Genomic DNA, 26,501 nt, shown 5'->3' with positions numbered 1-26,501 from the left:
GCTCATAAATAGTTTTTCCTACAGAAAAGCACCGAAATTGGGGTTTAATAATAATTAAATCAAAATGATTAATTCATAAATCAATGTCCTTGTTCCGAATGCCTGTCTGCTCATCAATCCTTACCTCCACCGCCCCTGTGTGATTATTACTGCAAAGAAACGCATCACCTTCCGCACGTGACTTCTCATCAAGATGGCCCCAGCCTCCAAATCAATCAAGACCGCCAAATCTTGATTCACCTGATTAACATATCAGCGGCGCATATCAATCCTTACTCAGTTTGGCACTGTAGCTCATGTTTTTGTAAAATTTTATTTTAAAATTATTTTTTAGTGTTTCTAAAAATAATTTTTTAAAAAAATATTATTTTAATATATTTTAAATAAAATATACTTTAAAAACACAACTTTCAATACATTTCCATACAAGTTTCGAGTCCAAACTTGATTAAAGACATATAAAAAATAATATTATTTTAATTTTATAAAAATAATTTAAATAATATTGTTTTTTTTAATAAATACATAAATGTAAGATATTAAATAATCTATCACATTTGAATGGAGTATCTCTATTTTTCTTAAAAAATCCGATTTAAGCTAAGAATTGTGATCGATTCAGCTCGCAATCGACCTGCCATGCGCAACGTTTAACAACACCAAGGAAAAACCCATCAAAAGCTAAAAAAATGAGAACACGAACAGACCATGGACTTCCATGATAGATAGCCACATCAACGGTAAGGATAAATCCTAGAAAGCTGCAAGACATCACCCCTGTCCAAACTAAATCCTCACCGTTACCCACATCATCGCCATATCAGCAGTGATAAGACCAAGGGAGCAACATTGAAACTTCAAAACATGGAAAAAGATGAATGTCCTTTCAAAACCATGTGATGACACGTGCCGACCTGCCACAGCAAACCAAAAAAAGGAGCCGAATCTAGATCCGACGACCACATCATATCTCCCCCTCAACGCCGGATGTCCTTTTGATTAAATCAAACGGCTAAAATTCAACTCCATAATTAACCGTTAGATCCCGGTCATATTATAATCCCCCCCCCCATTACACCATAAATACCGGTCCAAATCACAACACGCTCTCTCTCCTGCTCTCTAGAAAGTTAGAACCAAGAGCCCTTGCTTTTCAAAGTTTCATTTTCTTTACTTGTGCTAGCTAACGTGCGCGCTCTGACACTGCTTATCGTGCGCCGTCTGAGATATGTCGCCGGCGGCAAAAATCACAGCATTAATAAGAATATCGCGGTACAGGAGGGCTCAGTAAGGAAATCATCAGACGGTGGGGGCTAGTTGGTTGGATTGGATCTCCTCCTAGGGACCCATCCTCACAAGCAAGGAAATGGACGCTCAAAAAGGCAGCCAAACAAAGCTTACAAGAACTCAGTCTTCACTCCGTTCATCTCCCACTATCCGATCATCCATTCACAGCTTAACTTCTGTAGCCGAAGAGGACGTTATCAAAGCCCAGCAGCAGCAGCAGCAGCAAAAACTAGAAGATGATTTAGAAGAACAGAAAAAAATAAAGCCGAACCGGTGTGGTTCCACCCCAAGAAGAACTGGTTCGACCCGGTTCACTGCAGTTTTCACTATGGTTTCGCTCATTTTTTTCACCTTTTTCTCTCTTTCCTTCTTTTTCTTCTTTTACTTGAGAAGAGAAGAAGTATCCACATCAGAGAATCTTTTGTTGGCTTTGATTTTCATTGCCGTAACGCTGTTCTTTGCAAGCAAGAACAAGAACTTAATCAACCAGAATATGATAGTTTTCAAGCAATTATGGGAAGTGAACACAAAAAGATTCAATCTTTGTACTTCAAGAACCAAATCAAAGCAAGTTCAATGGTTTATTGGAGACCCCAATGTTAACAACAACAATAAAGATAAGAAGTTAGAGAAGAGGATTATAAGAGAAGGAGTGGAATTTTATAGCAATGGGGATTTTTATGAAGGAGAGTTTCATAAAGGCAAGTGTAATGGGAGTGGGGTTTACAATTTCTTTGTGAATGGGAGATATGAAGGTGATTGGGTTGATGGAAGATATGATGGGTATGGAATAGAGAGTTGGGCTAGAGGGAGTAGATATAGAGGGCAATATAGACAGGGTTTAAGGCATGGTTATGGAGTCTATAGGTTTTATACAGGGGACTCTTATGCTGGTGAATGGTTCAATGGGCAGAGTCATGGTGTTGGAGTGCAGACTTGTGGTGATGGGAGTTGCTATGTTGGTGAATTCAAGTGTGCGGTTAAACATGGCCTTGGTGTTTACCATTTCAGGTGATTTATTTCTTGACCTCTGATTTATTTGTTTATACTTTCTGGATTTTGTCTTAGGTTTTTGTTTCTTCGAGTTACTGTTTTAAAAGGCCTTCTGGTTCTTGAAGTTGGTTTTTTTAAAAAAAAAACTGGTTGTTTTGTAGGGTTTACCATCTTATTTACTATCTCTCTGAGCCCCGCTTCAATTTTTCAGTGTGAAGCTGGGTTTCTGGTCTTAGTGTTTTTCACTGTCAATGATTAATTTAGTTGAAGTATCTTGGATTTAAAATTATGGTTGAAAGAAGGGAAATTTGGTGAATTTTCAGGTGAATTCTTGAATTGAACTATAGCTTCTGTTTTTCTATTTCCTAAATTTGTGGCCGTTTATTTGACTTTACTCTTATGGTTTGTTTTCAAGCATGTGATGTGGGATTGTTGCGGGGTTCCTATTTTAGAACTGTTCATGATTTAATGAAACAGTGGAAATTAGAGTATGGAGTAAATTTATGATATATCAAGTATTCCATTTATGGCTATTTTGACTTGTATCTGATTAACAGCAGAGTGCAGGCTGATTATGGTTTGTAATCAGCTATATTTACGGATTAAAGTATAATTGAATTGGTTGTTTCTAATTCACAGGTTTTCATTTTCGATGGATTTGTTATGGTTTCCTGCTCCTTTTTTTGTTGTGATTGTGTGTTTCTTAAATTATACTCTTCAAAGCAAGTTATGGTTTTATTGGTATACACACTAGGAGCTCAATATTTATGAAGAAATCGATTTTGTTGCAGAAACGGGGATAGATATGCTGGAGAATACTTTGGAGACAAAATGCACGGCTTTGGTGTTTATCACTTTGCCAATGGCCACTGCTACGAGGGATCATGGCATGAAGGACGGAAGCAAGGCTATGGCATGTATACCTTCCGAGGTGGCGACACTAGATGCGGGGAATGGGATGTCGGTAACCTCAGGACCTCTCTCCCCCCTGTAACCGATCCAGTCCTTCGAGCTGTACAGGTATTTTATTTGGACCTCTGAACTTCTTGATGATAGAGGTCATGAGCAAGGTTTCAATCTTCTCACACTTTTGCTTGTTGATTGCTTTAACTTGCAGTCTGCCAGAAGAACAGCAGAAAATGCCATTCACTTGCGCAGGGTGGATGAACAGGTGAACAAGGCAGTTCACGCCGCAAACAGGGCTGCAACGGCAGCTAGAGTTGCTGCTGTCAAAGCTGTTCAAAATCGGATGGATGGCAAATTTTGCGATACTAATGTTTGACCTTAAGCTTTTGTGGAAAATGTAAATTTACTAATTTTATGCGCTTGGAAGATGTCACCCTGATGAACAAAAGCTCATTGGAGGTTGAGAAGAGTGTTTGAGCCTTCTTTTGTCACAACGTAACTTGTACATACTCCCATGTATATCAATGGAATTATGATCACTTTTCAAGAGGCTCTGTATTTTTCCCCTTGCCTTCGCTTTCTACAAGAAGTTTGAGATTGCTTGCTTGACGGGGTGATCTTACATACCTACCATAAACAACAACAAGTACATCATAATGGTAATTTTACAAATTGATTTAAATTATTATTTTTGTTTAATTTAAAAATATGTTGTTTAGGATTACCTTCTGATTTATATTAAACTCTTGATTTGACCAAAAATTAGAATTTTAACCAACTTATAAATCTATTTATACTACAGCCTTCTCTGAAAATATTATTTTAAATCATTTTTATCAAAAATATTTTAAATTTAACCCGAAAATCGAGCACTCCTGTTGCTAAGAAACCTCCCTTAATTTTCAAGCCTTGTCTTTTCTCGCATTTGGCTCTTGATCTGATAGTCATACCACGCCAAGAAATTTAGACAACCGCCTGTTTCGATACAAGGCGTGTTCGAGAGTGATTCTGTTTTTTAGGTTTTTTAAATTTAAAAAATAATTATATTCATATGTTTTTAAATATGTGTTTATATAAATAAAATTTTAATAAAGTTTATTTAAATATATTTAAATAAAAATACTATTTTGAAAAATAATCCACGTCACCCGTAGTACACTATAACTATATAGCAAAGCTTTTAGTAGAGACTCAGGGGCGGGTTTTCTTTTTTAATTATGTTGTCATGTTTAAACGGATCCGCTCTCTCCGTGCCCGTAACAGAGGATCACAGCTCGAGTAACATGAGGGGATGTGAAAAGATCTAAGCACCACGACACCTTGCCTGCTTTAGTTAACAGCTACCAATATGTGCCCAGAAAATAACGTCCTCTACTTGAATGCTCAGTGGAAATTCAAGTACCACCAATTATGCTGTCTCAACAATATATGACAAATGATGAGTGCTTGCGATAAGATTGGACCCAAAACTAATTAGCCCTAAAGATGGTGCATATTATAGTAAATATTAAAACGCTTAAGATATTTATTATAAATATCGGTGCTGTTTACTTACATATAAATCATTATGGATAACCTTATGAAGATATATTTTGGTTAATAGTAAGAGTGAAATAATAGAAATTGAAATGAAAAAGATGTTAAATATGGATGGTGTTTTAAAAGTTTCGGGAAAGATATATTTTAGTCTTCTTACTATCAAGACAAAGTAAATTATACGATTTTGATGCCTCAATTTTCTTCAAATTCAATTTTGGTGTAAAAATTTATTTTTATTTTGTTTTAATCCCTAATTGGAAGAAGAGAGAGAGAGGTTGCAGGATTCTAGTGGTAAAGAGAAAGAAAATATCATTAGCACCAATTTATACCACCAAAATAATTGAGGTTTGTGTCAAGTAGTTTTATTTGATGAGAAGAGTTCATATCAGGTTTTTATATCTTTAAAGTTCATGAAAAACAAAAGATTTGAACTCGGGTTGATTTTTTATTTTGAATTAATTTTGGTTTTTGGGATGATTTTTTGGTTTTTATAATGGTTCTAGAGGTGTTTTGGGTAAAAAAAAAAAGGTTGAAAAAACTGGTTTTTAGGGAAAAAAAAAAACTTAAACCCTGATTTTTCAGTCATTATAACAGTTGAAATGTGGTTAAATCAAATGACGCGTTGTCTACCTCAATAAGTGATGCATTGTCTGATTTTTTTTTTTCAAAAAAATTTAGGGCGAAAAACATGTCGTTCACCCCCATTGCAATAAAAAAATAAGGGCCTAAACACACGGGCCTTGACAAAATAGGTCAATCCCAGCAGTACTTGACTTTTTTTTTTTTTATCTAATTCTATTTTTAGATGGTTTTTTCTTTAAATTTTTCTATTATCATTTAGTTTCATTTAATTTGTATTTTTATTTTTATTATCGCTTGCTTGAATAAAATATTATTTTAATAAACAAATTTAGCAAACACATCCGAGTAAATATCATGTTTTATAAGATTAAATATCTTGATCTATATCTATCTTTTAATTTTCACATTCATATTTTTAATTATCAATTATATATTTTTAATTATTAATATATATAGTTTTTTTATTTAATTAATTAAATGTACATATAATTATTTGATCTTCACTTAAATTTTTTAAAAAGACAAAGTTGTGTTGAAAAATTTATAAAAAAAAAAAATTTTTTTTTTTTTTTTTACAATCACGATCAAACAAAGATGACTTTTACATTATATAGCTTCCTTCCCTGTATAAGGTAAATTATATGATTTCAATGCCTCAATTTTCTTTAAATTTAATTTTGGTATAAAAATTTATTTTTATTTTGTTTTGATCCCTAATTGTACGAGGAGAAAGAGAGAGGTTGCTGGATTCTGGCGGTAAAAAAAAAAATATTGTTAACACTGATTTATGTCACCAAAATAATCGAGGTTTGTGTCAAATAATATCATTTGATGAGAAGAGTTCATGTCAGTTTTTTATATCTTTAAAGTTCATGAAAAACAAAAGATCTGAGCTCGGGTTAATTTTTTATTTCGAGTTAATTTTGGTTTTAGGGATGATTTTTTGGTTTTTATAATGGTTCCAAAGTTGTGTTGGGTAAAAAAAAAAAGGTTAAAAAACCGGTTTTTGAATAAAAAAACTGAAGCCCTGATTTTCCGGTCATCATAGTAGCTGAAATCTGGTTAAATCAAACGACGCATTGATTGGTTTTTTTTTTCTTTTCAAGAAAATTTAGGGCAGAGAACATGTTGTTCACCTCAGTTGCAATAAAAAGAATAAGAGCCTAAACACACGGGCCTTGATAAAATAGGTCAATCCCAGCAGCACCTGACTTTTTTTTTTTTTGCTTTTTTTTTTCTAATTCTTTTTTTAGATTTTTTCTTTAAATATTTTCTATTATCGTTTAATTTAATTTGTATTTTTATTTTTATTATTGCTTGCTTGAATAAAATATTATTTTAATAAAAATATTTAGCAAACACATCCGAGTAAATATCTCATCTTATGAGATTAAATATGTTGATTTACATCTATCTCTTAATTTTACCATTCATATTTTTAATTATCTGTTATATTTTTTTTATTATTAATATACATAGTTTTTGATTTATTTAATTATATATATGTATAATTATTTAATTTTCACTCAAATTTTTTTTAAAAAACAGTGATGTGTTGACAAAATTTATATATATATATATATATATATATATATATATATATATATATATTTTTGTTTTACAATCACGATCAAGTATTTCAATATCTTAGCACGTAGAAGCCATGTGACTTCCTCGTTCATGGAGCAAGCATAATTTTTTTTTTTCTCGTACTTTTCAAATATTGTAAAAAGAACATGATGTGGGGGTTCTTTGTCGTGGCATAAAAAAAGAAAACGGTTGCTTTTCATGCGTGATGGATCCACAATCTCTGTTACATGTAATTTTTAAAGGCAATTAAGAAAGAACCTTTTCTTTTGATTTGAATTTCAAATCTATATAGATTATTTATTTTTTTCTTGGATCTTATTTTTACAACTTAAATCACCAGCTAAACTTGGCACCCCCCCCGTCAATGGCAATGAACACCCAACCACTCCACATGCGTTTTATAAAAGAAAGGCCATCACAAAAGTAGGGGCTTTGCTTATATTTATTTCTGGGGTCATGTGAGGAGTGTTGCTGTTTGTTTCTTCTTCCTCTGTTTTGACTGCTCCTATTGGGTTTGCTTTTAACAAGGTCGCAAGAAATGAAGATTGCCTCCTCCATGGCTCCATCCTCTATCAGGATGCTACTCTAGTTTTTTTAACAGTCACGCAGCACAGAGAGAGAGAGAGAGAGAGAGAGAGAGAATTCCTGCTGCATTGTCCAATGTCTTACATATACCATGTCCCTACCAGAATAAATTTCATTTTGGCTATCATCATCGGTAGGTCACGTAGGTTGCTGGAAAGTTTGATAGTAATTGTTTTTTAAAATATATTAAAATGATTTTTGTTTTATTTTCAGAAATTATTTTTAATATTAATATATTAAAATAATTTGAAAACATAAAAAATAATTAATTTTAAAGTAAAAAAATTAATTTTTTGAAAATAGATTTAAAATGCAAAAATAATCATGCTCTTGCAATTTAAAAGTTTAAAAATTGCTGCTGGTATTTGATTACCGTGGGACCGTTGAATCTCGGACCATTGAGGTAGAATGTGAATTGAATGTAGGTGCTCTGGTCTTTGCTCCATCATTTGAACCACTGATCTGGTCAATTTCTTGGAGGATTCCCCCATTAAATACTTGTTGAACACTAAGCTGCATGTTGAAATTTCTAACCTTCAAATATTTTCTTAGACAATCTTTCAACGCAGGACAAATAGAAAAATCCCAGTAAAGATTTTGCGTACCAAGAAGTACCATCGACAGTCCCCTCCCCGTGACAAAGAATTCAAGAGCCATGACTAAGCTCTCTTTTTTTTTCCTTTATTTTATATTATTAATAAAAATATTTGATTAATTTATGGATATCTTGACTTTTAATATATTATTAATTTATATATATCTTGATTAATATTACGAATTTTAAAATTAATTATCATATAAATTATATGAAGAAACCATTCAAATAAACTTTAGCTTTTGAAAAAGCTTTCGCATCCTGCAATTTTTTTTAATTAAGTTTATTCTCTCATGTTCTTGTTTTCATGGGCTTGATGCCAATCGATTGCGGTAAACTAAAGTATATTTGCTTTGAGGGTATCGAAATCCCTCTTGGTACGAAGTTCGGGGTGATAATGCTTAAAATATTTGTTTCATAACTTGTAACTATACTCGTCATTTCATTCTTGTTTTCTAGGAAAAATTCTATAATGTACACAAGAGTAAATGATCATATTTTATTAGTTGTTGTTCTAGATCCATTATAAAAAAATAAATACATAAAAAAAGAATATCAAATCCATGACTAATGAGAAGTAATGAAAAATATCTTCATCTGGATTTTTTAATGTTTATCTCTTTATTTAAAGTAAATCCAGTTGAAAAACTAACTATTCTTAAATCGCTTAGAAATATAACTAATCATTTTATTTTTGGAAAAATTATCACACGAAATCTATTTTCTTACGGAACAAACCAATCATATTATAGGAACTCGTTGCAAAAACGATAATATTAATCGATTTTATAACACTAACCAATTAGAAAGTTTTGGTCTAAGTAGACTTTGTCTATACAATTGATTTTCCTTTGCTTTTTCTACGAATCGAAGAGCATTTAAAATAGACATGGAGAACATTTAAAGGTTTAATTTTCTGCTTGAATTTTCCAGCTTGAATGTTAAAAAAGTGTAAAAGCTCCTCCAAATTGTACATCACACAAGCAAGCCCGTCGTGATGACACGTGCGCAAATGGCAATTTGGGTAGGATGATCTTTAACAAACCCTTCCTTTCCCTTTCGCCCGAAGGATGATCTGGGCAATTTGGGTCATGTGCATGCTATTATTGCTGCAGGATACAATTGCTCATATACCATGACTGTTGACAGGCAATGATCAATGTCTGAAACATGTCAATATCTATAGCAAAAGTGTAATCAAGTTCAAACTTTCTATCAATCTTTGCTTGCAATTCAATCAAAACAATGTATATATGTGCGTGGTCTTTCTCAATAATGAATTGGCCCGTCAAACGTTGCTCCTAGCTTTCAAAAAGCTAATTCAAATTCTAAAAGAGTATTCCTAGCTTTCAAAAAGCTAATTCAAATTAAAAAAAAATTATGGGTGTTTGAAAATATAATGGTTATTTTTTTAAAAGTATTTTTTATTTGAAAATATATTAAAATCATATTTTTTATTTTTAAAAAAATAATTTTGAAATTAATATATTAAAATAATTTAAAAACACTAAAAAAATATTAATTTTAAATAAAAAATTAAAATATTTTAAATTTTTCATTTTTTAAAACGCACAAACAAACAGGCATCTAAATATTATCTTAACCAAATTTTAATTTTATTTACTCATTTTTTATGAGAGCTTTTTGTTTCTTTCTTTCTCTTTATAAATTAAGCTTAATATTTTAGCTAAGCACCAAATCAAAACTGAAAAATCAAAAAGTTTTCATGTTAAATATAATATATTTCTATGTGTTATCGTTTTTTTTCCCTGCGTGTATCCGGATACTTCAGTTGAATATGACATGGCAAAGTGCTTATAATGAACCTGAGTCAATGCGGAATTGGACAGAAATTGCTTTATTGTATTGAAGACGATCGAGTTGGAAATACTGCAATGAGAATTATTTGTTATTTCATTACTTATATACAAGGTATAACATTTTTTTAATACTGTTATATTTTAATTGATAATTGAAGTATTTCATGTAAGAATGATATATATATATATATATATATATATATATATATATATATATATATATTCATTCATATGTTATATAGGAGCTGTTTTTTTTATTTATTTATTTACGTGGGTGTCCGGGCCAGCTTGCGCTCACAACGACTAATTCCACGGCTCACTAAATATCTTGCAAACCCAGTAAGCATGTAAGCATCACGGGGGTGATAGACGTGCACAATGAGGTTTGAATCCTGGTACAGAAAAAGGGAACAAGCCTCTTCCACCACTAGACCAAGATCTCAAGTGCATATAGTAGCTGTTTTAATTTATAGATGAGGTGATAGATTAAATACACATTGTTATAACCCGAATTAATTTTGACTATCTTTTTAAAATGTTTTTCTAAAATCTAAAAAATAAAAAGAAAAAAAGTGTTTTTCAATGCATTTAAGCTATATATTCACACACAAATTTTGTAATTTTCAGCTATATTCTAAAGAAATATGTTTTCCATATATTTGTGTCAATTTCGTCATTCCTGGTCACCTTTTTTTATTCAATCGATGCTAACATTGTTTCTCAAAAAAAACCAGAAAAAAAAAAGACGAAGAAAACCAAAAATCAAATAGGAAGCAAAAAGGACATAGGGCTAAAATGCAATAAAAAATAAAAAAAAAAAAAAATCTAGAGATCAAAATGAAATGGAGTTACTCGGGGCCAAGCAATAAGAAGGAAAATGACAAAGTTTGGGCTATAAATAAATAAGTGAATTTTGAGAAAATCAAACCAAAAAAAGGAGAAACAATAATCACTATAGGTAGATAGAAAATGTAATGGAAAAGGGAAGAAAAAAAGAGAAATAATATATTTCATTTAGTATAAATATTTTTTTATTTTAAATAACAGGGTAACTTATCTTAAGTGAAATACTTTAAAGTGATAATATATTTCATTTAACATAATTAGCTGTTATCTTAATACTTTTAACTCTAGTCAGGGTTTTTAATAAACATAAAATTAAATAACAATTTATTTTTTTATATATTTTAAATATTTCTTACTTTTATAAAAAAAATTTCCTCAAAAAAAGATAGTATATTGTTATGATGTCGGGTGAAACACACCTTACCATTTCTCTTTCTATAGAACTGCTGAACTTATGTTTTTTTCCCTGAGCAGAAAAAATAAAGTCGATAAACACGTAACAAATGGGGAAAAAGAAACGCACGGGCCACTTCATAAATCACAAGTCGTCGTTAGACTTGCTTGAAACGCACGGGTCGAGCATTTAGCAACATTTTGAACCCTCGCAGGCGGTCTCTTTCAAAAGGCCTCAGTTTGACTTTCAAACATCCTTCCTTTTCCTCGAACAATTGCCGAGCATTTAAATGCCGCGGCAACCGACATGGTGAGAGATGATGTATTGTTCTACGAAAGTCCAAATTGACTGATATATAAAAATGGTTGATGGCTTGATGAAGCTACGATGGTTCAGAAAATGAGCCCCCCCTCCCCTTCAACCATTCCTTTCTTGTTTTGGTAACCGGCTAGGGTTCGGTCACCTAATCCAATTTCTTTATTGACTTTTTTTTTTTATAATGGTTTCTTGGTTGACTTTGAATTTCCCCTCCCAGGGCTCCTTCACCCCTGTCCACTTATTAAAAAAAAGGTTGAGCTTTTACATCTTGCATGCATGATTTAATGCTATAAGCTAGCTCTGAAGTTATCACGCTATCTGATTATTAATTCAAAATAAATAATAGCATATCCTCCATTTTATTATAAATATATTTACTTCAAAAGCCCTTAAAGAAACACAGAGTCGGAAACAATTCAGTTCAGTGTAACCGCAGTTTTTTTTATATATAAATACAAATAATTGAAGAAATACAGAGTATTTCTTCAAATTTGCCTTTAAAAACAAAATATAAATAGGGCTCTAATAGAATTATCCTGAAAAAGGAAACGTCAAAGCACCAATGTTAACTGGACTAGCTCATTGGCAAATCATGCAATTTAGCTTTGAGTCATTGATTGTGTATAAAACAAACCAGTCAATAACATAATAAAAAACAACAACAATTGCACACAAAAAAGGAAATATTTGTGATAATAATATTATTTATTGGTTTAAACTGTTTCAATTTAATTTCAATTTTTTTTTTTTAATAAAAATCAAACCAAATCTAAAATAATCACCTCCAATAACTAAAACCTTGCTAGAATAAAACCAAAAACAAAATAAAAAATATTTCATAAAACTTTAATTAATCCATTTTAAATTTTTTAGTTGGGATATTTTTTTAAATAATATTATAATTTTAATAACTAAATAATCACAGATGTTAATATACTTATTTTTCATAAGATTGTCTTGTGAATATGACATATATCAGATTATTTTTTTCCTTGTTCTAATTGCCCACCAAACTAACTCACAGGTATTCGACTTGACCGGTAACACTTCTTTGCAAGTTGTAAGGTTAATGTCATGAGAAATAAAATAAGGACACAGAAAAAAAATAAATGTATTTAGTTAAAGAGAGATAATAAAAAAACTATCTAATTATTTTTAAAAAAATATATAAGTTTGACAATAATATATGTAAAATAAATTTTTTATATTTTATTATGTCTTGTCCATCATAACTAAATACAATACAAAATAATTACTTTATTTTATTCATTACTATTAAATATGATTATGTCTTCATCTTTCTTTTCTATTTTTGTCCTATCTTATTTGTTTATACTATTTTTATCTTTTTTTTTTTATCCAGAACAATAACAAAATACTATCATAAATCAAACACAACCCACGTGATTTGAATGGCCAAAGTAACCCTTGAAAGCCCTGTACAGTGGTAATTTAAAAAAGTCCGATCTACTTATGTCCACCTAACTGCTACTATTAACAGTAACTTTTTGATAATTTAAAAAACATTTATATCCTTTACTCTGTCTGATGTCTCAAAGCCATTTAAGGTGTTTGAAACTATTTTGTAGAGTATTTTTAAAATATGTTTTTATTTAAAAAAAATATATTTTTTTTTACAGTAACGTATCAAGATCATTATAAAAAACTAAAAATATTAATTTAATTTTTTTAAAAGTTAAAAAGATTTTTAAAAAACATATAAAAATAAAAGCAAGAGCTTTACCAAACACCTCTTAATTCACCAGAAATGAAGGTTCAAAATTATGATGAGCCATAAAACTTACTGGGACATTCAAACTCTAAAAGAGCGTTTGGAAACGTGGTGTAAATCGTGTTTCTATAAAATTCAAAATTTTTTTTATTAAAATTTAATTCAATTTGTATGTTTTGGATCGTTTTGATGTGCTGATGTCAAAAATAATTTTTAAAAAATAAAAAAAATATTATTGACATGTATTTTGACATGAAAAATTATTTAAAAAGCAACCACTATCACACTGTGAAATACACTATAAATAAAGCTTGCATGCATCCAATTTCTCATGTGGATTCATGTGCATCATATGGCTTGTTATTGTATTAAATTAAGGTTATCAGTATGGGTCTGTAGAAGCCATGATGGGCCAACAAGTCCAAAATACTCCCAACTAAATTGGATCCAGGGTGTCCATGTGGCCCGACATGACAACACCCCTAAATAAAAGGCCATTGAAATATTATGAGCATACTAAACCCTAAACAATCTGGCCCATGTTAAGATAAGGATCCAAATTTAGGCCCATAAGGATCCAAATGTTGAGATTACCTTGGATCAACCTTGTTTTTTTCACAAGTTCTTTTACTCCATTTCTTTCCCTTTTTAATTTAAAACAACGTTAAAAGGCTGTCTTCTACCGTGGATATAAAATGAAAACCGGAGCATATTTTGTCCCACCACTCATTTTTGAATCGATTGTATCCTTTTACTCCAGAAATTTTCATAATATGATCCCGTCGTCAATATTTCACTAGTTTTTTCAATAAATTTGGACAGGTTGAAATTCTTGAAGAATAAAATAAAATCTGAAAATAATAAAAAAATATATATAAAAAACATAAGAACTATTAGAAAAGAAATACAAATTTGAAAACAAAACATTACATTTAAAAGTAGGGACAAATCAAAAAAAAAGAAAAGAAACGAATTATTTTAAATTTTTAAACAAATTAAAAAAGAGAGAAAGCAAATGAAATATCCCGTTTTTTTCTAAAGGCTTTTCAATTTCCTTTTCCATTTCTCAATCGAATATTTTGTTTTCAGATTTGTTAGCATTTTTTTTTTTTTCTAATAATTCTTATTTTATTTATTTTTTTAAAAAAATCTAGAGCGCATAGTTGTATATTATTTACATGATCCACACATAATAGAAAAATAGATGAAATCAGTCTCAGAGGCCGTTTTTTTTTTTTTTTTTTAAATATAAATAGAAAGATGCTAACCTCCCTTCCTGGGAAAGTTAGCCGTTAACCTTTCCCTCCATTTTCTCTTTTCTTATTTTTGGAAAAACCGCCAGGAACCTCTTAACCTGCCATTAACAGGAGGATACAGAGCTCTCTTCTTGTACCAAACTTCACTCATACTTTCCTCTGTGTAGAAGAAACAGTGGAGATTTGGAATGAATAGTCTGCAAGTAAGAAGGAATTGCTTTATGCAACCCCAAAAAGCCATCCTTTCCTTGTCGCTTCTACATTTGCTTATAAATGCTCTCTTTTGGAAAAAAATCTAACCGGATGCATTGTCATTTTGAAAAGAAATACAAACTCGACAACAACCAAAACCAAAAACCGTTTGGATTTTCTATCTAAAGAATTATGTCTTTGAGCCCACCCAGAACAAGAACCAATGGCACCACAGGAAACTTCCAGCCATACTGGTGCTACCAGTGCCATCAAATGGTCACGATTGACACCACGAATCCATCAGAAATCACCTGCCCTCGTTGTTCAGGGCAGTTCCTTTGTGAGATTGGAATTAATAGACCAATACTGGTTGTTGATTTCACTGCTTTTGATCCTTCACCAGAAGCTCGCTTACTTGAAGCACTATCTCTCATGCTTGACCCGCCACTCAGAAGATTCAATTATAGTCTCGATGAACCTGAACCTGAACCTGAACCTCCTCGTCGGTCCTGGTTTCGTAGACGGAATCGACCTGACTTTTTGGATACTGAAATTCGTCCTCGAAGGCGTAGAAATCTGTCGCTAGAGCTTGATGGGAGAGATAATTGGGATTCATTGGACCCTGAAATCCGCCCACGGAGGTCTCGGGATTGGAGTCTTGATGGGAGAGGTATTTTGGAACACGAACCTGGGATCCAATCCAGGCGAAGAACATGGATCCAATACAGGCCAAGGAATCCTTTTGGTGAACCAATTGAACCCCTTTCGCAATCTGAAAACCCAGTCCCTCCCCTGGTTGATCCCAGGGACTTTTTTTTGGGGTCAGGCCTAAACGAGTTGATTGAGCAATTGACACAAAATGACCGCCAAGGGCCACCACCAGCTCCAGAAACCGCCATTGATACCATACCAACTGTGAAAATCGAGGCAAGTCATTTGGTGAATGACTCTCATTGTCCGGTTTGCATGGAAGAGTTTAAAGTTGGAGGGGAGGCGAGGGAGTTGCCTTGTAAGCACATATACCACAGTGAATGTATCGTGCCATGGTTAAGGTTACACAACTCCTGTCCAGTTTGTCGAAAGGAGTTGCCGGTTAATAGTGAAAGTAGTGCTCAAGATGAAGATGAGAGTGAGGATGGAGGGGGTAGGAGGGGAAGGTGCTCGAGGTGGAGGAGGCAGTTGTCATCTTTATGGCCATTTCGCGCTAGGTATGGGAGGATTAGTCCTCACGGAGAGGTTGCCGGTACCTCTCAAGGAGGTGAGAATTGATTTCTCAACCTATATATATATTTAGCAAGATCATGTATTTAATATTGAGTAAATGGTTTCACGTTTATTTGGATGCGCAAAATTATTCCTTGGTATATGTGGTACTTCTTAATTTATCTCTTTGATAGCTGCTCGGGATAGCGAAATTCAACTCTCATGTTTCATTTTACAAGTCTGGAAACTGACAAAACATTTCCATGCGGCAAATCATACTATTTAGCAGAAAGGATGAATTTCTGAATAGCAAGATTTGATGGATGTTAAATATATCGGAAACTGGTTGTGATTTGCCTCTTATATACTGAATTCTTCTCTTACATTTTTTTTTCCAGCAGTTGATTCACGATGGTGTTCTTGCAATATTCTTTAGCAATAAAACGTTGATGGCCTTGCTAAAGCTATTTATATCGACTTTGTTATGGTTATATGTTTGTTAGGAATGTAATTGTATGGACCAATTAAGGAAGGACACTCGAGAACAAATTGTGCAGGACAGCTGATAGATTACAGGTATGCCATTTTCTGGCTTAGCATTGATAGTTTGTCAATCAATTCCATTTTATCCGAAAGAAACTAGATATCCTATTAGAACCACCATTGTTCTGCAAAGCTCATACGCAGAGCATCATTCTGTATTACTTTGTAGTGCATGCATACTACATCTGCTAACCAGGTGGTATGGCTTTGTGTTGCAGGGCGAAGCTAATTCTGCGGATAATATATCGTTTTATGCGACTACTGTTGTACTTCAATGAGACTTGACCTGAAAGCTTCGCAGTTGTCTCTGGTTTGGTTGGCGAAAAATATTATTTCAAGAGCAAAATGAAAAGAAATTAATTGGCATGCACTTTGTTGTATTGGCGTGATGTTTTATTTATTTGCAAAGAACATAAGTGAACCACCAAAGCCATTTATTTATTTTCTTCGCTAAAGAAGCAGTTCTGGATTAATGGTAAAGCACTCAAGGTTGAGTCCTTGAGAATGGCAGATCCCATGCACAACAGACAAAAATCCAATTCATTCACAGCTTCATAAGTGGTTGTCAAATGCATTTGCATTATGCGTTGTCTCTTTTTCATTGAAATATCCGTGACAAGCTGTATAAATGCAAATCACACGATTAATTCCATGAAAACATTCAGAACTGTGTAACCTAAGAAATTTATGGAGAGGTCGTTTCTCAATGTATTCTGTCATTTTCAACATACTCAAAGTCCCTATTTGACAAACAAAGATCTCTAGGTTAAGACTGAAGAAGCATACTGTACTACACTTACCTCTGAAAGTAATGGAGCTGATGTCTTATTTAAAATCTCTTCCACAAATAATCCAGCATCTGAGCAAACACTATATTTCTGCAATTCCTTCACCCTATGCATCCCACCAATCTTCTGTAGCTAGATTCTAATACATCCCTCTCATCGAGCAGGTTGCTTGATAATCTTCAATTATGAAATGCTTTCATAAGGTGTGGCTGAAGATGAAACTTAACTTCAGTTTTATAATAGTGCTGATTGTGTAGCAATTTAGAAGATTGCAATGAGAAGAATTACATATGATATGCATCGCAAGTAACAATAAGATATCAGAGTCAATGTGATATGAAACACGTCACATAAACATTATTTTTGCAAGGTAGCAAAAATGCAAACACGAATTTGTTCAAATAAAGACTTGAGAGAAGAAAAGATAGAAATAAATGCCAAAAGAGATAAAATTTAATGCTCACTGTGCTGACTCGTTTGTCAGAGCAAATGGAGTAACACAGCCCAAAGGGAACTGGAAAAAAAAAAAAAAAAACACAAGAAGATCAGAGAGTGAATTACCATTGAACTTTTAGATCACAGACAGATTTAATCAGACAAAATAAACATGTTGAAATATTAGATTGCCATGAATGTAATGAATCACTAGCTCATAGAATAAGATCTGGCATTATTTAACCCTGATCTAATAAGATTATTACCATTGCAACACAATCATGGATGTGATTGCTTTCATATGTATCCGCAGTGGGAGCATTACACCAGATAAGAATAGCCAAACTTAAGAAGGAGTCTAGTTTATCCCTACAAACAATTGAATTTCTCTCAGATCCAAGGAGAGTTAAAAGAGGAAACAGAATCTCGTGCACATTTTCCAGAATTTTGTCTGGCATCCTATTCCAGGCTGTAAGAAGTCAAGGCCACAAATACAAGTGCAAGCAAGGATAGAATAAAAAACTGCCAGTAACAAGGAAATAACAATGGAAAAATGAGATATGGGAGGGAGCACAGTCCAGGCATATACCTGAAGTATCTCACCTAGTGCTTCTTCAGGAGCCATTCTTGTACCTCCTTTTCCCAAACCAAGCCTCTGAGACTACACTGCACAGTTGAAAGGCACAAGTAACTCTCATTTGAAAGGCATAAGTAATTTCTATTATTAGAGAATAATATAAATCATATTTTGCCACTTTACATAACAACTTTTCCTTTCTTTTCATATTCTTTGGAAACTCATTCCCTTATCCCGACAAAAGTTATTGGGTTGAGATGATTATTTGATATGGTATCAAAGTCTTGATGACCAAACAGTCATAAGTTTAAATCTCACCATTCTCATTTATTTAATAAAAGTTAAGCACAAGGTAATGTGAGCTTGTACAAGTTTTAAGCTCAAATGACTTTTACTTGAAGGATTGTATTAGAGAATTATATAAATTATATTTTAAAATCTTATTTAATAACTTAAACTATTAGATTAAGATGGTTCTTTGACACCCATTAATATCCAGGAAATGAACAAATCCCATATAGGCTTTATGAATTCATAAGGTGAAACGGAGAAGGAAAGGTAACTTACCTTTCATATCTACTTTCGTATCCACCAAAGCGGAGACAATATGATACCGACTTTTCTTGTCCTGCATGTATAAGGATGTACAATTACCGGGGTATGGATGAGAAAAGATGCAAGTGAACAACTCAAAAACATGCTGTATAGTTTACCTTCAAGAACAAAATTTTACAGAGGCCACCTCCCTTATCTCCGACATATTTTTCCTGGTCCAAAACAAAATATTATTGCATCAGTAGCACCCGATTGGTGAAAAAATAACAAGTTCGAGCCCACATAAATTGAAAAAATAACATCAATTTACCTGTGGTTGTTTCTTTTGTCGTTTTATGTTATTTATAAATATTGATGGTTACTCAAAATTTATTTGATCATTAACTTTAGAATTTGTACAGATTAATTAAAATTTGTGCAAGTTGGTCCAAATACCCTATATATATATATTATTAAATGACAACAGGGACATTAAAATAAGCTATCACCGAGTACTGCGTGCAAATTCAAGTTATAAAACAGCTCACTTTTAGAAATTTAATTAAAAGTCAATGAAATTGCCAAGTCCCAATTCAAATGTAGTGATCTTGCAATTTAATAATTGCTAATTTTCTGACAAGGCATCATCACCCTTATCGTGCAACCATAAAATCACGGAAAAAAAAATGACTGAAAGAAAAATTCAAATTATCTAATAGTACTCATCACTAGTCAATATAATAAAAGATCAAGAAATTGGAAAATGAGACAAAACCAAGATAACCCAGATTAAGTTTTTGACATTAATGAAGAGCTCAAATTAAGAAGACTAAGGAAACAGCAAACCTCGAGCACTGTTTATTTTTATGTTTTAAAAATAATTTTTAAAAAAATTAAATTTTTTTTTTTTTTTAAATTAATATTTTTTAATGTTTTTAAGATTATTTTGATGCGTTGGTATCAAAAATAATTTTTAAAAAATAAAAAAAACATATTATTTTTAATAAATTTTTTAATAAAAAAACTTTAAAAAATAACTACAATCACACACAGACACACCTAGCCCATTGTGCGTGAATAGTAAGTAGAGAGAAGGAAATACTGTCTGTGATTCATGGAGATGAGGTTTCCACTGGGTTAGGATGATAAGTCCAAATCTAACTTGGAGTCCATCTTTTGGTTTATGGGTTTCGCCCTAAATCAAGATCACACCCACGAGTGGCCCACTTAATAGGATATTAGTGCTAGATAGGGCTAGTTTCTTGGTTTTCGACTGGGCTGAGAGCCTGAACATAGGAGATCTGGGCTACACTGCATAGATTAGACTTTAGAGCCTGCTTCATAAAAAGGGTGACACATTAGATCCATGGGAGATGAGCTCGCCATGTAAGTCTCGTATTCCCAATGCTCGTAAACTTTTTGTATTTTTGTTGCTATCTTGTTTGTGTCTGTGTGTGTAATAACGTTACTCGTGACATTATTTAGAACTAAACTATCCTATTGGCCTTCGTTATATCACCGGTTGAAGCACCAAAAATTTCAAATGTAAAAAAAGATAAGGACATTGCCAATGTATTTTTTAAAAAATAGATTTTAACAATGAATTCAAAATTACTTACATATGGAGTACTATATTTTTATTTAATATTAAGATAAAAATATATTAGATCTGCATGGGTCAATCTTGATTGATTTATAAAACTCTTAGGGATATTTAAAAAAAAATTGAAAAACTCAATCCTTAATTAACTTAACATTGAAGAATAAAATTGATACTTAATTAAAAAAACAAGAAAACTCTCAAAGCAAGTCTTGTACATTACCGGATTCAGTTTTTTTTTTATTTTTATCATGTTGATTAATTTTCATTTAATAGTATGACAACAAAATGCATAAAAAAAATTTGTATGGAATTTTTTTTTTAGAAAAAGAAAAACATGATAGGCACGTGGAACCAAGATAAAAAAAAATAATAATAGATCATTGATAACAAAGTATGAAATTATATATATATATTTTTTAATTTTGAGTTAAATAAAAAAAATATATTATTGATAACAAATTGTGAAATTATATTTTTTTAAAATTGAGGGGCAAACAATGCATTAAAAAAAATAAAATCATAGCCTGAATATTGTGGATTAATCTATCAAACTCATGACTGAACTTATAAACTCAATTATATTTAATTATTTTTTTTATAATTTTTTTTACTCAAATATAAAATAACAAAGTAAAAAAGATTTTAAAAAAAAACTCAGACTCATTGGCTTTTTAGCCTAACCCATGCTTTTAGCATGTCTATATATTTTTATTTTCTTTTTATTTCTCAAAGGGATCACTCTATTTTCCATTAAAAAAAAATTGGTGACACATGTCGTCTATGTGTTTATAATTTCATAAATAGAGGTTACCAAAAAAGTTGGGTTTTAATTATTATTATTATTATTTTGTTAAGAAGTATTTTTTTAATCTAAAATGCATAAAAAAACATTTGAAACACCATGATAAAGATGTAAAAATAACGATTGGATCATACATTACTATCTCAATTGCAATTGGCTCAGTTATGCCCATGGAATATATTACGAAAAACCCCACATGAAAGTATGTTTTGTAAAGATGTTGCTGTGTTTATGTATTATCACGGGGTACAAAACCATTGGGATAAAACCAAAACTAAAGACTTATATTGAAATCTTCTGTAGAGTTATCAATTTTAGATTCAAGGAACAACGTCAACATATGCCAGCGGGTAGTAGAACATCCACGCTCCATAATAATGCACCTCGATGTTGGATTATTTGTCAAAATAGCTGAATTTTGATCATTAGATGATAAATGTAATAAATTATTTGCATTTATTATTCCAAAATTCAAGATGATATGATACTCAAAACAAAAACAGAATTGTATTATGCGTGACAATCATCCTCTAGTATGAATCAAACTGTGGGCAATAAATGACAATAAACATGGGATATGGTGACTTATCCGATCGACAGGTGCTTTGGCGGGTCACATGATGTGTTGTCGTTTTGCAACAAAGGAATTGTCGTGTTGTAGTTTTGTTCATGTGCTCAAATTAGACAACGGCAATACTGCTTCTGTGGGACCGTGTTCTGTTAGAGGCCCAGTCATGGCACGCCAAATGGCCAAACAATTCGATATTCAAAGCTCAGCGATGAAGGATGAGAGAACGCATCCAAAGTCAGTAACGTGGCCCAATGCAGACTCACCTTGAAGAGACCAAATACAACGTAAAAACTGCAGAGGAAACAATTAAGGATGGGATTTCATGCCCTAACCCGTTGCAAAATAGAACACGTCATTGGGCATGCCCCCGCTACGCTGCATGTCTTTATTTTATTTTTTGCAAAAAAATGATATTAAAGTGATGTAAACAGTTTGTGTTTTTTTTTTCAAGAGAAACAATGTCTGGTGTTACAAGTGAGTTTTAAATGTATTTGAGAAATTAATGATTTTAGTTATAAGATGAACTCAGATTAATGAGTTGTAAACTACCCGATTAGCTAGTGAAATGTTAGTCTCAAATCAACCTAAGGCCTAGGAGTACTTCTCACCATGAACTAAAACAAGAATATGAATATGAAGTTGATTCATTATGCTCTGAGGTTATATATACATGTTTATTTAGAATTTAATGCTTAGTTACAGGGTAAATATGAGCCATAATTAATATGGTTAATTAAAGTAACTTTAGCTTTGGATCCAATATTTGGGAGTTATATATTGATACTTATAGATATATTTATTTGGAATTTGATGTTTAGTAAAGGGTAAAATATAACTCATTGGTACTATGGTTAGAATAACTGTAGTCCCTTGACTCTAAATTTGGCTATAATTATGAGTAAGCAATTAACATTTGTGTTCAAAACGGTTGGTTTGAATTAATTAATTTTGTGAATGAATAAAAGTGTTTATGCACTTTTAAATCTTTAAACATATATACTAATATTTTTGTATAATAAATAAATTGATTGTAAAGTTATATATTATTAAGTTTTGATATGCTTGTCCAACTATGAGATGAACAATTATTTAATGAGAATGTGACACTCATCCTCTATTTATTTATTTGTTCAGATTTTCAGAAGTTTATAATTGATGCCTAGACTTTAATATTTCAATATAATTAGATCAATTTATAATATTAGACTTGGTAGTACATTTGATTTTATTTTACTTTGAAGTTGGGTTAATTTGATATAAAATGATTTATATTGGGTTTTAGTTAAGTTATGATTCAAGATATTTTTTTAATAGAATATTATTTTGAGTATAATTTTTTTAATTGAAGTTCAGATTTTTTGCGTTCTTATAAAGTATGGAGTGTTGTCAGGCAAAAAGAGTTTTTTTTTTTTTTTTTTTGAGTTTTGGGTTCGAGGCATGCACTCTGTGCCAACAATGGAAAATTTAGTGAGAGCATTTTTTGTAGCTTTACACAAAAATCAAAACTTATATGGTAAAAAATAAATAAATCTAACACCCTAAATTCAAAAACCCACCAAAACCTAAAATCCTAAATACTTTCCCGCAAAATAAAAGTTTTTTTTTTTTTTTCAAAATACCCATATTATTTAATAAAAAATATCAAAAATTGAAATTCCCTTTACACTAAAGGAAACCTAGATGCCGAAAACCAAGCTCAAGCCCGCACAAAAAATAAAAACAAATCAATAAGCCCAGATCATAAAACTTTAAACTATAAGCTGTATCACAAGCTTGAAGTATGATTCAGTAAAGCCTACACTGATTATATATATAATAAAAGTCATCAAAAATAAAAATAAAAATGAAGTCTTGAGATTATTGCAATATAGAGAATGAGAATGAACCAACAAAGGGAGGTTGTATTGGCTGACAATGGGTTGGGTGGCCAAATTTTTTAGGAGGGTTGTTAGAAATTTAAAGGGGGTGGGAAGTATATCCAGTTTAAGGTTTAAATTGAAATTAAAGATGAAAAAGATACTGGAGAGAAAAGAGGATTTGATTTAGGTTTTTAATTTATTTAAAAATTATCGATAAAAATTTTCATGAGCAATTTTATTCAGTAACTTGACGCGTTAATAGAAAAGTGAATGGATTTTGTTTTTTTTTAAAAAAAGAATTGTCATTGTTTCTTTCAGAAATTATTAATGGAATATGTCCAGTGACAGAATATATTCTCTCCCATGTTTCTTGTTTTTTTTTTTTTTTTTTTTTCTTCTAGTAGTGTACATATTAAATGTTTGATCAATATATAACGTGGTGCAGACTATTTTTAAAAATGTTTTTTTTAATTAAAAATATATATTTTTTTAAAAAAATATTTTTTTAATATTAATATATCAAAATGAATTGTATTATTTCCTCCTTTGATCTTCTTTTTTTAATTTGATAATTTTCTGGGTAGATAAAATAACAATTGATGCCATAGAATATTGACCCGTTGTTTAACGTGATTTGCAGGTACAAGGAACATGGCACATTATCGCACCAACATCTAAATCTTTTTTGGATTTACATGTTGGTATTGAATCTGTAAGAGTTCACAATATCACCATTTAAGGTAACCGAGTTAAAAATAAAAATTCTTGCAGATGGTTTCAAGTTTCCATACCCCGTGTACATTGTTCCCACTGAGATAGGCACTTCTGACAGTTCCATGATCACAAAAGGGCTTTTCGAGTTTCACTTTGTCCGAATGCACAGGAAACTGTAATTTCTTTATTAGTAATAGCATCTAATTCAGATTAATTAGAAAAACCCTACGGGCTTTGGTTCATGTAACAAGCTTGGATGCAAAAAAAATAGTAATAAGAAAATTCTCCCCCCTTTTATTCCACTAGTAAAATGAAAGAAAATCAACAATTATTGCACGTAACAACACACTTTGAATAATTAATATTACATAAATTCAATATATAGAGAAGATCCACATGAGATGGTTTCAAAAAAATGTTTAAACTTCCCCATGTGAGCCTCCTTCTCCTAACTCAAGAGACTAATATATATGAACTTGAGGTTACTGTCAGTAATGTCTTCAGGCAACAACAGAAGAACATGAATTAAATATTATGAATGGACAAAAGAATGATAATGGCTGGCTTGATCTTGGACTAGGCTATTCAGCAAAGCTCCATAGACGAATATCGCCGTCGTAGAAATCATCGATCATCGGTGGATTGAAAGAGTCCCCATTGAACATTTGATCAATATACTTTGGTGATTGTAATCCATCAAAATTGTACCAAGAATCTAGCATTGGAATTGGTTCATTGACGGTCTCAAACGATTCCATTAGTGACATATAATCATCTAGCTGATCGGACGGTGAGGAAACCATTGACGGGGATGATAGGATTGATGATGATGACGAGGAGGAGGAGGAGGAAGGAAGAGGAAGTGGCGATACTTGAGGGGTGGTGGGATTGTCTTCAGAACTATTAGCAGCAGCAGCAGCAGCTGCTGCAGCCACTCTCTGAATGGACTTGGGGGACATCACAGCGTCAGGAATGTAATGTGAGGAGGTAATAGGAAAGTTGAGATTGGCTGAAGAGCCTTTGAGACATAAAAGTGCAGCATCATAGGCTCTAGCAGCAGCTTCAGGAGTTGAATAAGAGCCTAACCATATTCTTGTTTTTTGATTTGGTGCCCTTATCTCAGAAACCCATGAGCCCCAACTCCTCATCCTAACTCCCTTGTATTTCTTCTTCTTGCACGCTGATGAAGATGGTGGCATTGGTGTTGAAGTCTCTGACTGGATCCTGTGCTCGTTCTTCACCATTGTTGGATGGAGAGTAAAAGATCACAGGCTCTGGACCAATAAAAAGCTGGGATGGATCTGTTAATTTGTTGAAGGAGATGAATGAATGCTTCGGTGAACAAAAAGATTTTGAAGGAGTCTTCTGTTTTACTCTTTGGACAACTTGTTGTAATCTTTATTCTTCTTGTTGTTCATATGAAAGTGTGGAAACAAAAGTGTCTATATATATAGATGGTGTCGCCGTGTAGGTTCGAGTTTTTAAGCACAGCAGACCCCTCTAGTGAAGGAACAGTATGTCCATACACGAATACAAAATGGATGACAGATATTTTCAAGCTTATAAAAATGGAAGACTGATTTCTCGAAAAATGACTCGTCTGTCCAGCAGTGGTCAAAATCACTCCAGATCATGGAGTATACGCGTAAAAAAAACAAAGTAAACATCAATGAAGAGAAATGTCGATCGAGTGTCACAGAAAATAGCCAGCAAGACTAAATTTAATTATTGGCAGATGTCTTTTTAACACTATATATATATATATATATAGAGAGAGAGAGAGAGAGAGAGAGAGAGAGGTTACAAAATGTGTACTTGATGGTCTAATCAATCAAAGCATTTAATTACTTCATATCTCTTATTTATTTTATCTGAGAAGATCAATATTACAGCTAGATATACAGTTACGGAATTGGTCAAATTAATTATGAAGCCATATTGCTTGCTTGTTTAGACCGATATGACCTTAAACACTATCCAAAGATTAATTATATATGGTCTTAGGCTAATATTTACTTTTAGCAGGGTGGCGTGCTATGACTAAATTAAATAGTTAACAAGTAATTCTTCAGAAAATCATTAACACAGCTTCACGACTTTTTTGGCTAGACGACGTTACCTACAATTTAACTTGCAAGTGACACTTTATATATATATATATATATATATATATATATATATATATATATATTTCGATCAGCATTGACTAGTTTTTCCAACGGCAACCACAGGGTAAC

The 26,501-nt window shown here is 31.9% G+C and overlaps 3 protein-coding genes across 6 annotated transcripts; 2 read left to right on the top strand and 1 right to left on the bottom strand.

Annotated features, from left to right (window-relative positions):
• The first annotated feature begins 1,097 nt into the window (after positions 1 to 1,097).
• Positions 1,098 to 3,733, top strand: LOC118041772 (uncharacterized). Its single transcript, XM_035049262.2, has 3 exons — positions 1,098 to 2,298; positions 3,072 to 3,300; positions 3,398 to 3,733. The coding sequence occupies exons 1-3, from the start codon at positions 1,367 to 1,369 to the stop codon at positions 3,560 to 3,562; spliced, it is 1,326 nt and encodes a 441-aa protein (XP_034905153.1). The 5' UTR covers positions 1,098 to 1,366; the 3' UTR covers positions 3,563 to 3,733.
• Positions 3,734 to 14,718: 10,985 nt separating this feature from the next.
• On the top strand, positions 14,719 to 16,802 carry LOC118041774 (E3 ubiquitin-protein ligase RING1-like). Of its 4 annotated transcripts, none has more exons than XR_012167963.1 (3): positions 14,719 to 15,893; positions 16,237 to 16,414; positions 16,600 to 16,802. XR_012167963.1 is itself a non-coding variant. In XM_073404700.1 (1 exon), the coding sequence occupies exon 1, from the start codon at positions 14,828 to 14,830 to the stop codon at positions 15,902 to 15,904; it is 1,077 nt and encodes a 358-aa protein (XP_073260801.1). In that variant the 5' UTR covers positions 14,721 to 14,827; the 3' UTR covers positions 15,905 to 15,971. The 4 variants fall into 4 exon arrangements, 1 of the variants encoding a protein (XP_073260801.1); XR_012167964.1 differs by having other exon boundaries at positions 14,720 to 15,893; positions 16,240 to 16,414; XR_012167965.1 differs by having other exon boundaries at positions 14,722 to 15,893; positions 16,342 to 16,414.
• Positions 16,803 to 24,575: 7,773 nt separating this feature from the next.
• Positions 24,576 to 25,696, bottom strand: LOC118041775 (ethylene-responsive transcription factor ERF014). Its single transcript, XM_035049267.2, has one exon. It carries the CDS (start codon positions 25,506 to 25,508, stop codon positions 24,846 to 24,848), a length of 663 nt encoding a protein of 220 aa, XP_034905158.1. The 5' UTR covers positions 25,509 to 25,696; the 3' UTR covers positions 24,576 to 24,845.
• Positions 25,697 to 26,501: the final 805 nt, after the last annotated feature.

The sequence above is a fragment of the Populus alba genome, chromosome 14 (genome assembly GCF_005239225.2).
Source record: "Populus alba chromosome 14, ASM523922v2, whole genome shotgun sequence".
NCBI lineage: Eukaryota > Viridiplantae > Streptophyta > Magnoliopsida > Malpighiales > Salicaceae > Populus > Populus alba.
Note: the sequence above shows the minus strand (reverse complement) of the source record. Positions and strands in the feature narration are given on the sequence as shown.

Bases quoted from the DNA above. Each gene is read 5' to 3' on its own strand.
- LOC118041775 (XM_035049267.2), bottom strand. From the start codon at position 25,508: ATGGTGAAGAACGAGCACAGGATCCAGTCAGAGACTTCAACACCAATG.
- LOC118041772 (XM_035049262.2), top strand. From the start codon at position 1,367: ATGGACGCTCAAAAAGGCAGCCAAACAAAGCTTACAAGAACTCAGTCT. The intron at 2,299-3,071 runs GTGATTTATTTC...ATTTTGTTGCAG, and splicing joins CTTGGTGTTTACCATTTCAG to AAACGGGGATAGATATGCTG. The intron at 3,301-3,397 runs GTATTTTATTTG...TTTAACTTGCAG, and splicing joins CAGTCCTTCGAGCTGTACAG to TCTGCCAGAAGAACAGCAGA.
- LOC118041774 (XM_073404700.1), top strand. From the start codon at position 14,828: ATGTCTTTGAGCCCACCCAGAACAAGAACCAATGGCACCACAGGAAAC.